Consider the following 15,672-nt stretch of genomic DNA (forward strand, 5'->3'; position numbering starts at 1 on the left):
AAGTGAACAAACTCATGCTCGCACTCATCAGAGCGCATCCGGCCGGCAAGTACAGGAACAGAAGGAGATGATGTCAGATGGATGACAAGTAGGGGGCGGGGCGCCGGCCGGCGCCCCCAGGCAGAGTGCGCTCTACGCGGTGGCCTACTCTGCTTATGGGTGGCGCCGGCCCTGCCTACTGAGGTGGTGGCACGTGCCCAGCTTCAATTTTCAACTGCCATGGTTTTGTCTTTTCCGGTGGGGGAACATCCTGCTGGATCCGTGCTACTGCAAGTCCACCGTGCTGGCGGAAATCCGGAGGTCTGGCCAGGGCCGGCCTTAGGTGTCCAGGCGCCCTGTGCGAGCTAACCTTGTGGCGCCCCCCCCCAAAAAAACAAAAAAAACAAAACACTGCTTGTTGCTGGCATTATGGCATAGGCTGGCTGACTATCCAACCAAGTAGTTACCAGCCCACACAACCCAAAGGCCGGTGTAATGTCATACTTCCCTACTTCGTGAGATTTCCCTACCCTCGACACTTCCGGTCGCACCGGACATGACGTGAGGAGGTGTGCAGCGCCGCGCAGGCGCACAACGTCAGGTTAGGGAAGTTTCACAGCAGAGTGCGCATGCGCCAGGAGCCTCGCCGGCGGTTAGGGTAGGGAAAAACTATGGGCCAGTGCGCAGGCGCAGTGATCGGATGGATGTTCTCAGCTGAACACCGGCCGACACTGCGCATGCACCGGGAGCCTCACCAGCGGTTAGGGAAGGGAAAAATTACGTACGGGCCAGTGCTTTTTCCCTACCCTAACCGCTGGTGAGGCTCCCAGCGCATGCGCAGTGTCGGCCGGTGTCCTGCTGAGAACATCCAGCCGATCACCACACCTGTGCACTGGCCCATAATTTTTCCCTACCCTAACCGCCGGCGAGGCTCCCAGCGCATGCGCACTCTGCTGTGAAATTTCCCTAACCCATCGTTGTGCGCAGTGCGCCCCCCCAATATAATAAACATTGGTGGCACAGTGCGCCCCCCCCAACACCCCAGTATAATAAACATTGGTGGCGCAGTGCGCCCCCCCAACACCCCAGTATAATAAACATTGGTGGCGCAGTGCGCCCCCCCCAACACCCCAGTATAATAAACATTTGCGCAGTGCGCCCCCCTCAATATAATAAACATTGGTGGCGCAGTGCGCCCCCCTCAATATAATAAACATTGGTGGCGCAGTGCGCCCCCCCTCAATATAATAAACATTGGTGGCGCAGTGGGCAGTGCCAATGAGGGTTAAAAAATAAAAAAATAATTAACTCACCTCCTCCAATTGATCGTCTTCTGTTCTTTCTTCATGACCTGTCAAAGGACCTGTGGTGACATCACTGTTCTCATCACATGATACATCACCATGGTAATGGGTCATGTGATGAGCTCAGTGACGTCACCACAGGTCCTGAAGAAAGACCGGCAGCTACGCGATCAACTGGAGGAGGTGAGTTAATTTTTTTAAATTATTTTTTAACCCTCATTGGCACTTCCCACTGAGCCACCAATGTTTCTTATACTGGGGGGGGGGGGGGGGGGGGGCGCACTGTGCCACCAACGTTTCTTATACTAGGGGGGGGGGGGCACACTGAGCCACCAATTATGTTTCTTATACTGGGGTGTTTGGGGGGGGGGGGGGCGCACTGTGCCACCAACGTTTCTTATACAAATACAGGAGGCGGGTGCCGGAATCAAATAGCCGGCACCCGACCTCTGTGACAGGGAGCTGCGATCAGCGGCAGTTAACCCCTCAGGTACCGCACCTGAAGGGTTAACTCAACTGCAGCTGATCGCAGCTCCCTGTCACAGAGGTCGGGTGCCGGCTATTTGATTCCGGCACCCGCCTCCTGTATTTGTATTCAGGTCAGTTTTCTTCATTGGTGGCGCAGTGGCCACAGCCCCTCCCCTCCTCCTCCTGTCTCTCTTCTTATTGGCAGCGGCGGGGGCAGCAGGCAGGTCAGACAGGGGAGGGGGTGATGGAGGGGCGCCCCGAGGGAGAACACAAGTACAGCCTCGCCTGCCGCAGATTACATTGCGAGCTGTCGGCCGCCCAGCGCCCCTGTTACTTTGGCGCCCTGTGCGGCCGCACAGCCCGCACACCCCAAAGGCCGGCCCTGGGTCTGGCTACAGCACGGCAAACATGCCGAGAGGCGGCTGGACAAAAACCGCAGCGTGTTGTAGTGACTTCCGCCAGCACGGTGGACTTGCAGTAGCACAGATTCAGAAACAGGCTGCCGCTAGTGTGAAAGTAGCCTTAGACTGATTGTCATGTAGTATAGGATATCAGATTTTCATTTTTTGCATGAAATATTGCATAAATGGCGATGATAGGACAGAAGCAGGACCTAAATGTAGGTTCATTCCTAATGTGAAGAGAATATCAGATGACAATTATATGTGGAGGTTCTAAAATGGAGATTTTCATATATTTTTTCTGATAAAAAAAAACAAAAACTAGAGCTGCAGTGATTGTAGGAACGCACCGTAGGTTTCTTCATTGATCGTGCATTTCTTGAAGGTCATGATATTCTGGGTCAACGTCCCAGTTTTGTCGGAGAAGATATACTGGATTTGTCCCAGTTGCTCATTCAGGGTCGTGGTCCTGGCTTTGGCCGGTGTATCCTTATCACAATGGTACATCTGCAGATCCCAGTTTATAAAGTAACTCTGGCCCAAACGAATCACTTCCACACTAGAAAAGTAAAAGAAGAACACCAACGTCTGAAAAAATCAGCCCAAATATTTCATAAAGAGATTGCCAATGTTTTTACGCCTGAGGATAGACCATCAATATCTGTTCAGCTGGGGTCCGACACCCCATATCCCTGTGATCAGCCGTTTCGGGGTAGCTCTGGTGGTGGATGTCGTGTTTGAGCTACACAGCGCCATCCATTGTGTAATGGATAGAAGCGGTTACTACAGGGCTGCCTTCAATGAAGGGAACACTGCAGTTACCAGTTCTGTCCACTACATAATGGGGGGGGGGGGGGGGGGGCTGGCAGTGGAAGCAGGAGGAGCAAGGGTGCACAGAGGTGCAAGGCCCACCCAGGGTGCACTTAACTGCTCATTTGATTATAGATTATTAGAACTTATTCTCCAGAATGAAGAATTGCGAAAGGTATTATTACATTCAGCTGAGAGAGTCCTACAAGGCACTGTGCCTGGCTTATCAGTGAATTTCAATAGGTCTAAAAGACCGCCCCGTGTCCTGACTGATTGTAGCGGTTGATCACGCACGTGCACTGCCACTCCATTCATCTCTATTGGACCGACGAACATAGAAGAGTACAGTCACATAGAGAATGAATGGGGCTGCAGTGCATCTGTTAGACCAGCCGCTCCATTCTTTTCACAGTATGGGGCCCCCACTCGAATGACCGGTGGAGGTCCCAGCAGTTGGGCCCCACAGATACAATAGATATGCCCTTATCCTGGGGTATAACTTCTAACCAGAATACCTCTATAAGACTTTTGATATCTTACCTCACATAAAGAGAAATGGGTACCATGGTATTCAGAACAATGATGTAACCCCAAAATGCCAGGAAGCCTCGATAAGACGGGGTGTAATCATTCCCATCATAAAGATACCACGACACATTAGCTTGACCCAGCTTTGCATCCCAGAACGTCTGTCCGATAGCAAGGCCGGCCGATGCCAGGATCAGGAGAACAAATATCTAAAGGGGAAAAAAATTGTCAGATTAAGTAATGGATTTACAGCTTTCGACAGTTGTGTGAGAGTGTGTGAACATGCCATGATTATGCATATAATGATCACCACCACTAGAGGGAGCTCACTGAACATGTATAACTTAGTTTTCCGCTCTGTGACAGAGCTCCGACCCTAATAAAGACATTAACCAGCACAGATAAGTGCATAAAATTCCTGGACCTCAATGCAAAATGGACTGTGGCCATAGTCCAAACCGTCACTTGCGGTACTGTCCTGCCACATGGTGGAAAGGTCTTTGTTACCTCAGGTAACCAGAACTAAGGTATGACTGCAACCTCCTCAACGACTCAGTCTTAGGCCTCCTGCACACAAACGTGTGCTCCCCATGGCCGTGCTGCGGCCCCTAATGCACGAACGCCGTTCGTGCGGCAGCAGATCGCGGACCCATTCACTTTAATGGGTCCGCAATCCGGCCGTTCCTCAAAAAGACAAGACATGTTCTATCTTTTTGCGGAACGGAAGTACGGGACGAAACCCCACGGAACCACTCTGTAGTGCTTCCGTAGGGTTCTGTTCCGTGCTTCTGTTCCGCAGACCCATTGAAGTGAATGGGTCCGCATCCGTGATGCGGAATGCACACGGAACGGTGCCCGTGTATTGCGGATCCGCAAATGCGGTCCGCAATACGGCAACAGGACACCTACAGTCGTGTGCAGGAGGCCTAAGAGGAGTCCATAGTAAATGGGCTCCTCCCATAGACATGAATACTGCAGTTACCAGAACTGTCCACTACACAATGGATGGAGCTGTGTAGTCTTGGTGCTGGAGCAACAAGGTGACAGCTGATCAGAGGGGATATGTGGTGTTGGACCCCCACTGGTTTGATAACTAAGACCAATCTTGAGGGAAACTCATCAGTATCAAAATTCTATACAACCCCTTTAAGAGCTCATGTCTGTTCCGTTTTCTCTGCGGCCCATACGCAGAAACAGTCACATCAATGGGGACGCATGTCCACATGACCATTCCGCTAAAAAAATAGAACATATCTTATTATTGTCCGCATTACGGACAAGGATAGGTCAGTTCTATTAGTGGCTAATCCTTCCGTTCCGCAAAATGTGGTATCCGTGTTTTACAAATCCGCAATTGTGACTGCAAAACGCCCAACGGTCGTGTGCATGAGACCTAATGGGATTTTAAAAATGTTAAAAAAAGGCCACTTTACAAAAAGCAATTATTTAGGACAAAAAGAGATTTCTTGTGCTTAACCTGAGCAAAGCAAAAAACCTACACTTAGCTATTCACATGAGCATAAAAAACCCAATCAATTTATTTAAACGCAGGTAACAAAAACAAAAAAAATACTGAAAACCATGCAGCAAGAAAAAAAAAAAAAAAAAAGCAAGTAAGTGGATAAAATTACCCAATTCCGTTGCCGGTATGTGTGTTCCTAAACAACTCTGATAACACAATTTCTCCCATGAAAAAAAACAGCCACTTTACAAAAAGTTAAAAAAAACTAAACACAACTGCTCAAAAGTGTGGGCCCAAACGGTATCGATCATTGACGGGTTAAACTTACGGTGTAGACCATGTAATTCATCAGATAATCAATTTTTGTTCTCTTCAATCTGGTTTTCCCACTGTTCCTCATAATTTTTGTGTCAGCGCCTAAAAAATAAATAGATTTAAAAAAAAGTTAAAAAAGACAAAAATGATTAAAAAATATTCTTCTATCATAAACCCCATGACGGACATTCTGGTAATCAGAAAGACCGTGTAGGTGGGCATTTTACCTGCAAACAGTACGAGGCCGTGGCAGTACGTGGTGTTGCGGATGACGCAGCCCCTGAGGAGGACTTTATCTGCGTCCAGAGGGTAAGTCGTTCCTCTCCAGCACAGCGTCCCAACAAACTTGTCCAAGCGATTATTGGGCTCCTCACATGTAACGAACCCTGAAAAAGACGACAATGACAAATGGATCATGGCAGAATGCTGTACAGGCAGGATGGAGGAAAGCCCACCAACGCCAGCATATGCCGGATGGGTCAGTGAAGATCCCCACCCCACCTGAGCCCTATAGCAGCCACATATACAAAAAGGTAACTGGACAGACTTGTGGCTCTCACCACTGAAGTTATAGCATTATGGTGCATATATAGATAGAACTGGTGTATGTGCCCCTTTTAATCTGTCCCTGGGTGGAGAAGGGCAGTCAGCCCAGGGGGACGGTTCAGCTACACATTGGCCTAAAGTGGGCATGGGACCCACTCTCTCCGCAGGCAGCTTCCAAACAAGCGTGCTGCGTCTCTTACCCCACACCCCTTTCACAGTCTACAATTGTCTACACTGCGTAATATCAGGATGACCATTTTATTAAATACATCCACCATGGATTTTGTTATTAACACCTTGACTGTCCTAGCCCACTAGGGATGTAACTATAATCCCCTTCAGTACCCTAGACCACCAGGGATGCTACCACTGGTCAGTTTACCATCACAGACCTCCAGGGATTTTACCATGAATCCCTTTACTACACTAGACCACCAGGAAAGTTATGACTACCATTTTTACAGAGAAAATTAGTTATTAATAAAATTTAACACAAGATGAGATTTGCAGTTTTTCTGGGGGGCTTTTCAGAATCTTGGAGCTTTTTGGCCTCCTTATGCAGAGCTGACAGTTCACGGCTGATGAAACTGACCCTAGGAAGTCCAAATGTCTGATCAGGGAAGGAGCCTGAACCCCAAGGGGCAAGGCGTGATGGGGGAACAACCCGAGGGGCAAGGCGTGATGGGGGAACAACCCGAGGGGCAAGGCGTGATGGGGCTATAATTTTTACAGAGTATATTAGTTATTAATAAAATTTAACACGAGATGAGATTTGCAGTTTTTCTGGGGGGCTTTTCAGAATCTTGTAGCTTTTTGGCCTCCTTATCCAGAGCTGACAGTTCACGACTGATGAAACTGACCCTAGGCAGTCCAAATGTCTGATCAGGGAAGGAGCCTGAACCTCAAGGGGCAAGGCGTTATGGGAGAACAACCCGAGGGGCAAGGCGTGATGGGGGAACAACCCGAGGGGCAAGGCGTGTTTGAGGGTGTCAACCAGACTACAGTCTAGTAAACATCTTGGTCCTATAATATATCGAACTCAAAAACGAGAACTCACCATCAAAATCAGCCAGCGCCCTCTCCTCCTGCAGCAGCTTGTCAGTCACCTCCAGCGACATTTTAAACTTCAAGTTCGTTTCTCTGGGGGGGAAAAAAAATAAACATCTTGTATGCCTTATCTTTTTGGGTTGGGGTAGCCTAAAATCTGTTCCGTGTGTAATCACAGGCTGAGGTGGATGTGCTGTCCACCCTCCATGCTTTACACTGCAGCTATAGTTGATCATTAGTTACTTTTTATGATGTTGTTATTACTGTGCTGTAGGGAGGTCTGGGGACCTTTAGAATGTGACCACCTGTCTACCCCGCCCAGAGAGCGCGACTTCTGAGATTACCATGGAAAGCCAAGAAGACCCTGGCATCTGCCCGGGGTTACCTAGAACCTGTAGACCTAATGGAATTGGTGGTTGGGGGGCAGTTGTATCTGCCTCTAAACCGCAGGCGGTTCCAACTATAATATCACTCATCATTATCGGACTCTCACCCGTCAAGCTCGGCCGTTTCTACGTAACACAGACTGTTCGGTTCTGAGCTGGATAGTAACAGCACGTCTGCCTGGAAACCGGAAAGAAATATGCGATTAATACACAATATTCTCTTACAATACGCAAATGATAATAATCACTATTGCCGTCCTGACACCAACCGGAATGAACTCATTCTTGTTAATTCGGATGACGTCCCCAACTTGGATGTTATTCCATTTCGTTTTCTGAAATCTAAATAAAAAAATAAATAAAAAAAGGCAAAAAGTTGGTCGTTATTAATAATTGCACCAAGAAGATAGAATATTAAAGCGTATAATAAAATATTCTTAAAGGGGTTGTCCACTTTTTTAAATATTTATGAGCTATCCTCAGGATAGGTCATCAATATCAGATTGGTGGGGTTCAGACTCCTGGCACCCCCGCCGATCAGCTGTATGAAGAGAGTATGAGCGCTGCCTTCTCTGCTCTACCTGCTCGCCCAAGTAATTGCAGCAGTATGGCGCCCCCATTCACTTCTATGGGAAGGTTCCTTTCTATGCACTTAGACAGAGCCGTCCCATAGAAGTGAATGGGGCCACCATACTTGTAATTACACCTGCTCATCGCTGCAATTACTGCGGCAAGTAAACAGAGCAGAGAAGGCAGCGCTCGTATGAGCACTGCTTTCTCTTCAAACAGCCGATTTGGTGGGGATTCCATGAATCGGACCCCCGCCAATCTGATATTGATGACTTATCCTGAGGATAGGTCATCAATAGTAAAAAGCGGACAGTTTTTAAAAAAAATATCTTTTTTAAACTGATTTTCATCTACCCTATATATCTATAAACTAGAGTGGACCAGCTACAAAGAGCATCTCTCACTCTGGAGGACCCGAGATGTCCATACATTATTGATTTCTATAGCAATTACTCATTTCTCCTGTGGTGGCGCTGCTGGGAAATTGAACACTTACTGTCCGGTTCCCTCAGATGATCGCTGATCAGGATCACAGAAATTTGTGATCATCTGGGAGATTCTTCTAATATAAAAGTGACTTTTCAAAGCAGAGGGCCCCTTTCATTAAAATAAATAAAATCCTTCCTTACCTTCCGTCTTCTATGACTTCACTGGGTCGGTTGTTAACCTCATTGTCCATTTTATGACGAGCCTTTGGAAGTGATAAGACAAAACGATCATACAATCCTCCCCCAGCACTGTACTCCACGCAGCAGGGGGCGCCACAACAGTACATGGGCCACTTGCCTTTCAATAGCTGTTCCCGGTATTGCAGCATAATTTGGCCAAGTATTTTAGACACTTTTTTTCTGTCTTGTCTATCGAAGGGGGGGGGGGGGGGGGGTGGATTAGCAGGACAGGGGCATAGCATTCCAGTAGGGCACGTGGCTTAAGATCTTAAGATGCGTCACAGTATGCCAAGACAAATTTTGGTTACTGGTGTCTCGAAACATAAAGGTACATTCCAAAACCCTCTGTCCAATATAACCCCCAACATCCCATCCCGGCACACCACAACTGAACCCTTTATTTACTTACAATGTCGTCCACCAGATCTTTGATGGCAGTGATGCCCAGTACGAGCAGCAGAGGGATCAGAGTCGTCGACCATGAGACGGTGGATATTTGGGGAATTGTCTGTAGAGAATAGGCAACCAGACATCAAGAAAATAAATGGAGCATTGAGCGAGCTGGTTATGCTGGTTTTGGAGTAAAATTACTCAAAATGTTGCAGATTGGCGCAATAATTGCATTTGGCAAATTTGAAAAGTGAGAAAAACGAACATAGTCTCCAAAAGAGACAGACTTTACAGGAGAATTTCAGGATTTTACTATGGATGGCCAGGCCATCAATATGTAATGGATGGGGGTCCGACACCTAATAGATCCACCCACCAGTAGTTCTGGCTCTGGAAATCCACAGCGCCATCCTTTGTGTAGTGGACAAAGCTGGTAACTGCAGCACCACTCCCACTGAAGTAAATACTGTAGTAACAAGCTCCGTCCATTACGCAATGGGTAGAGCCCTGTAGTCCTGGCGCGGGAGCTACTGCAGCCAATTAGGAGGGTTCCGGGGAGTCGGACCCCCACGATCAGATCCTGAGGATAGGTCATCACATGTAAAATCCTCAACAACCCTTTAAGTCAAGATTAAGAAAAAACAGTCAGAAAATGGTGCAATATTGGTGCAAATGGCATAGATTTGTCCCAAGTTTATTGAGGCGTGCACCTTTTACAAAATGTGGCGCAATTCACTCCAACTGGGGTAAAATATGGCAGTCTTACCCAATTTGGGCTGAAGTATTTGTAGCAAAATCAAGCAATGCAGACTCAAATCCATAAAGCTTACCTCTCCTAGAACCTGAAAGTTTGGGGGGAAAGGGGGGGGGGGTAACCCTACTAGACTCCCTGACTTATATTAATTGGTAAAATAATGACCACAGAAGCATCCCAAGAACTACTAAGGCGGTGAAAAGGGGGCTGGCATGAAACTGGAGTTATAGCGCTTGCCTACAACCACCACTAGGTGGAGATGACTGACTACAGATTCATACCACTCTCATTGAGTTTAGTGCTAGCAGTATAAAGTCATATGCAGGGAGCTCCCTCTAGTGGTGGTTTTCGGCAGCCATAATTATATCACATACTTTTGTATGGAAGGAAGCAGAGGATTAGAGTCATCAAATTACAGCAAAACAGCATTTTTTTTTTTTTTTTTTTAACTTTAATGTGATTTTGTAATATTTGATTTGATTGCACCATGTGAAAAATATACCCATCTAACAAAAACGTGGAAGGGAGAGACAAGTCCACAACAGGAAAAGCAGCAAATATTACATTATTTCCCAATGTTTTATCACACTGTAGGAATGCACAGTCACATCCGCCCAGTTATATTGTATTATGGTGACGATGATAATGATTCACTCTCCCTCTGTGTTTTTTTGCATGTTGTGTTCACACTCCGCACGTGAGAAGTTCCTTGAACATAACCTTCCATGACAGCGCAGGATGAGTGGTCATGTGTAGAAATACACACCAGTGTCAGGAGGTGTGACATAAAGCCATCATTACCTGGAGGATGAGGAGGACTAGGAAGTAAGCGTTGGCCGCCCTCTTGAATTGCTCAAACAGGTTCATTGGCAGGAAGGTGATTGGGTTATACTTGTAGGTCTTTATGGCATTTCCCTGCAGACAGATATTTCTTTTCATGAGACTCAATATTTCATGTTATGTTGCAAACATTGATACATTGTAACAATAAACACTTTAAATGGCAGTTCCAGGTAAGGTATAGGGATTTACCTAGAGTAAAATGCACCCCACCCACAATTGTAACAACGTGACGTCGTCATTCTTGAGAACATTTTGTTCTGATCTACCTTCCAGGGCTGTCACATTATACTGAGACATCAGGAAATGGGAAAAAGTAAAGTAAATAAAAATGACATTGTTTAGATGATGTTAATGTTAAACATTTTACAAATTTTTGGTGTTTTTTTTTCTTATTATTTTCCATATAAATTAAATCCTGAAATCCTGCAGTGTTCCGCTGACCACTGAGAATCTTAACGGGCTGAAACTTTCTTTATTGTAGAGATTACTGGCAGGTTTACAATGAGGGGTTAAAAAAAAAATCTATCATAAAGCTGGAGGCACCTGATAATAGTTTATAGCCACAGCTCCCCTTCTCCCCCTCTCAGTACACACACACACACACACAGTGTCAGCAGCGACGTTTCAACAGCTTGTTGCTGTCTTTCTCAAGCTATGTGCACATGTGTTACAAGCATGCATTTTAAAAGGTGCATCAATTGAAAATGCAATTAAAACAATTTATCCATGCAAGGAAAAATACATAAGATCCATGATTCAACATACTATACAAAATACATGAATTATATCCAAAAAGTTACAAAATACAGTACATATGTGAAATGTCAAATAAAAATACATAGTGATTGTAATATAGGGCAAGTACTGTAAATACCCCTAATTGGTGCAGGTGTGTTTGTACATAATTACCACATTAAAAAAACTCACGATCAGCTGATGTTCAGTGCAGAGCCGGCATCATGATCTCGGCTGCGTCCCTGTTCAGTCTTTGCGCATGCGCGAGAAAATCTAATTGCGCGATACAACGTGCGCTGAGAAACTGATCAGCAACCACAACAAAGATGGCCGGGTCTGTCTCCCGGTCCATGTGCAAGTATTGGCCTCCCATCGATGGTCACGTGATTCAAATCACATGATCAGATGCCAAGTACATAGACTGTGTTAAGGAATCTGCATATTGAAACATAGGTCTGGACACCCGTATACCCTGGGCCCCCACAAAAACAAATGTGGCGATCCAGGACCCAATGTCCTATCAACCTAATAACTGGCAACACTAACACCCTGCCGTGCGCATATTGAGCGGGACTGGTGTCCAGCGGGAGCGATTGATCGCGTCAGCGATCCAACCACTGTCGAACTGAGGAGGTGGCGACGTCACGAGGAGCCTCCCTGCGAGACGCCACCCACTCCATTGGACCACCCATCCCCCCAAAACAAGCGCACAGGGTGTAAATGCCAGAACTGGATAAGTAGGGCAAAAAAGAACAATAACACTTTATAGTGAGAACCGTATAGATATAATCTATGGGTAGGTTCCGAACTGTTATGGAACATGCTCTACATCTGTACCAGAGCAACAGTCAAAAAATCCCGTATTCCAGACCCCAAAAAATCCCGTATTCCCTTCATCTCCCAGTTTTCCGCTGACAGTCCGCAAATTGCGTCTGTCATTCAGAAACATTGGGGGATGATAGGGAATAGTTTCCCTCAGGTCGAGGAGTTTGATACACCTCCTTTATTCTCCTATCGCAGAGGACGCAATTTGGGGGATAAATTGGTGAAATCTGACGTGGGTAGTGCCAAGACCAGTGTGAGAGCAATGTGTGGCTCCACGCAGACTGGTTGCTACCCATGTTATCACTGTATCAATTGCAACCTCATGATGAAAGGGAATACGTTCCTTAATCCGGCCACTAATAAAATGGTTAATATTACCCAATATTTGACGTGTGATTCGTCCTACGTGGTCTACCAGTTGACATGCCCTTGTGGCAAGTGGTATGTTGGGGAGACCACGTGGGACGTGAAGACACGGTTAAATCAACACCGGTACTCCATCCGGAAGGAAAAGATGGACTTACCGGTGTCTAAACACTTCAAAGAAGCAGGACACACACAGAAAGATCTAAGGTTCCGTATATTGGAACAGATAGAATTGGGAAGGCGTGGGGGGGATAGACAAGCCCTCCTTAAAAAGCAAGAGCTATTCTGGATCTTCACTTTAAAAACCTTGAAGCCCAATGGGTTGAATGTCGACTTTAGGGTCGAGTAGTGTTGTCTCTCCCGTGTCACGCATGGGTCCTCACCCCCCATTGTAGGTTGAGTGCACATGTGTACATGTGTACATAACAATCAAGTAATTTGATTTTGAATTTTTAGATTTACATATCGATCATGGTCAAGACTGATGCTCCGTGTGGTGGGAGGAACATCATTGATCCAGGTGGCTACCCACTGTTCTTTTTGACCTCATCCACGCATATGATGGCTCGACTGTTGCTCTGGTACAGATGTAGAGCATGTTCCATGACAGTTCGGAACCTACCCATAGATTATAGCTATACGGTTCTCACTATAAAGTGTTATTGTTCTTTTTTGCCCTACTTATCCAGTTCTTGCATTTACACCCTGTGCGCTTGTTTTGGGGGGGGATGAGTGGTCCAATGGAGTGGGCGGCGTCTCGCAGGGAGGCCCCTCGTGACGTCGCCACCTCCTCAGTTCGACAGTGGTTGGATCGCTGACACAATCAATCGCTGCCGCTGGACACCAGTCCCGCTCAATATGCGCACGGCAGGGTGTTAGTGTTGCCAGTTATTAGGTTGATAGGACATTAGGTCCTGGATCGCCACATTTGTTTTTGTGGGGGCCCAGGGTATACGGGTGTCCAGACCTATGTTTTAATATGCAGATTCCTTAATACAGTCTATGTACTTGTTGACATCTGATCATGTGATTTGAATCACGTGACCATCGATGGGAGGCCGATACTTGCACATGGACATGCGCACATTGACCGGGAGACAGACCCGGCCATCTTTGTTGTGGTTGCTGATCAGTTTCTCAGCGCACGTAGTATTGCGCGATTTGATTTTCTCGCGCATGCGCAAAGACTGAACAGGGACGCCGCCGAGATCATGATGCCGGCTCTGCACTGAACATCAGCTGATCGTGAGTTTTTAATGTGGTAATTATGTACAAACACACCTGCATCATTAGGGGTATTTACAGTACTTGCCCTATATTACAATCACTATGTATTTTTATTTGACATTTCACATATGTACTGTATTTTGCAACTTTTTGGATATAATTCATGTATTTTGTATAGTATGTTGAATCATGGATCTTATGTATTTTTCCTTGCATGGATAAATTGTTTTAATTGTATTTTCAATTGATGCACCTTTAAAATGCATGCTTGTAACACATGTGCACATAGCTTGAGAAAGACAGCAACAAGCTGTTGAAACGCGCTGCTGACTCTGGGTGAATAAACTACACGTTTTCTGTTGACATCCATGGTGTGCTGCTGGCCTTCTTTGACACACACACATATATATATATCTCTACACGAAAAATATATACTTTTTTTTTATTTTTTATTTAATTCATACTTATTATCAGTACATTAAGGGAGGAATATACAAGCAGTCATGGTGGATTCAAGGAAACCGAATTACCAGTAAGTCTAATTACAGTTTTCCATTTCATCCACCATGATGGCTACGGATGACAACTAACAGATTATACTGTAGGGGGGGGTAACTGCTTGCATTACTTTCCGGCCAAAAAGGCCAAATCTGTAGAAGCAGAGATATTTAGACGATGATTTATGAATGTATTGATACCAGACCAAGTACCTGCCTTACATACTTACATATCTGATCAAGAGACACACGAGCTTTCCCTGGCCATGAAGAAGCCATAGCTCTGTTGAAGTGGGCTTTTATTTTAGTAGGACAAGCGTGACCCATTAGGGAGTAACAGCATGATATAGTGGATTTTATCCAGCGACCTATGGATGCTTTGGAAAGTTTATTTTCCTTATTGCAACCTGCAAACTAAATCAATAGATTATCATCTCTCCTAAAAGCTTCTGTGGTCCTCAGGTACTAGATAATAGTCTCCCTCACGTCTAAAAGATGAAATTGTTCTTCTGTGGGTTTTTTTTTGGGTCACTACAGAATGATGGTAAGTTCCTGGCGAACATAGCTTGTTCGCGTTCGCCGCGGCGGGCGAACATATGCGATGTTCGGTCCGCCCCCTATACATCATCATTGAGCAAACTTTGACCCTGTACCTCACAGTCAGCAGACACATTCCAGCCAATCAGCAGCAGACCCTCCCTCCCAGAGCCTCCAACCTCCTATCAAAAAGCAAGGACAGCATCCATCTCAGATTCATTCTGACGCTGCAGTGTCACAAATTTGACTAAGTTGTAATCACAATGCGATTAATACAGGTTATATTAATCGCATTGCGAATTCAACTTAGAGCTGGGTTCCTAATGGTTGTATTGCTAGAATATAACGAAGATTGAGAATATAGTGCTATATTCGTTATATTCGTCAATTCTAGCAATACAACCATTAGGAACTCAGATCTAAGTTGAATTCGCAATGCGATTAATGCAGGTTATATTAATCGCATTGCGAATTCAACTTACCACACTCTGTGTCAACTACGTAATTTTCCCATGGGAGTTTTGCCATGGATCTCCCTCCGGCATGCCACAGTCCAGGTGTTAGTCCCCTTGAAACAACTTTTCCATCACTATTGTGGCCAGAAAGAGTCCCTGTGGGTTTTAAAATTCGCCTGTCTATTGAAGTCTATGGCGGTTCGTCCGGTTCGCCCTTTCACGAACATTCGCGGAAGTTCGCGAACTGAAAATTTTATGTTCGCGACATCTCTAAAGAAAAGTTCCTGGTCCCTATGGAAGTTTGAAACCACCTTAGGAAGAAACCCCTGGTCCAATTTTAATACTATCCTGTCGGAAAAAAAACGAAGATCTGTACTTTTAAAAGGTACTTTGTCTAAGGCCTAGCCCTTTCTGAGGAAAATCTAAAATCTTTTGAATACATAGCGAAGACATATTTGGAGAGTCTTCCCCCAACCAAGTACAGTACTTCTTCCAGATTTTTATGTAGATGGCTGAGGTAACCTTATTTCTACTGGCTTTTAATATACGAATAACTTTG

The 15,672-nt window shown here is 45.7% G+C and overlaps 1 protein-coding gene across 1 annotated transcript in view; it reads right to left on the reverse strand.

Moving 5' to 3' along the window:
• LOC120992222 (phospholipid-transporting ATPase IC-like) overlaps positions 1-15,672 on the reverse strand; it is a 92,322-nt gene that overhangs the window by 33,113 nt on the left and 43,537 nt on the right. The window contains exons 4-13 of the mRNA XM_040421057.1: positions 10,430-10,543; positions 8,894-8,992; positions 8,446-8,507; positions 7,516-7,588; positions 7,354-7,424; positions 6,871-6,953; positions 5,495-5,653; positions 5,281-5,369; positions 3,503-3,699; positions 2,503-2,711 (exon numbers count right to left, since the gene is read on the reverse strand). Of these exons, the coding sequence (XP_040276991.1) occupies positions 2,503-2,711; positions 3,503-3,699; positions 5,281-5,369; positions 5,495-5,653; positions 6,871-6,953; positions 7,354-7,424; positions 7,516-7,588; positions 8,446-8,507; positions 8,894-8,992; positions 10,430-10,543 (1,156 nt within the window). The remainder of the gene's footprint in view (positions 1-2,502; positions 2,712-3,502; positions 3,700-5,280; positions 5,370-5,494; positions 5,654-6,870; positions 6,954-7,353; positions 7,425-7,515; positions 7,589-8,445; positions 8,508-8,893; positions 8,993-10,429; positions 10,544-15,672) is intronic.

This window comes from Bufo bufo, chromosome 2, assembly GCF_905171765.1.
Source record: "Bufo bufo chromosome 2, aBufBuf1.1, whole genome shotgun sequence".
In the NCBI taxonomy this organism is placed as follows: domain Eukaryota; kingdom Metazoa; phylum Chordata; class Amphibia; order Anura; family Bufonidae; genus Bufo; species Bufo bufo.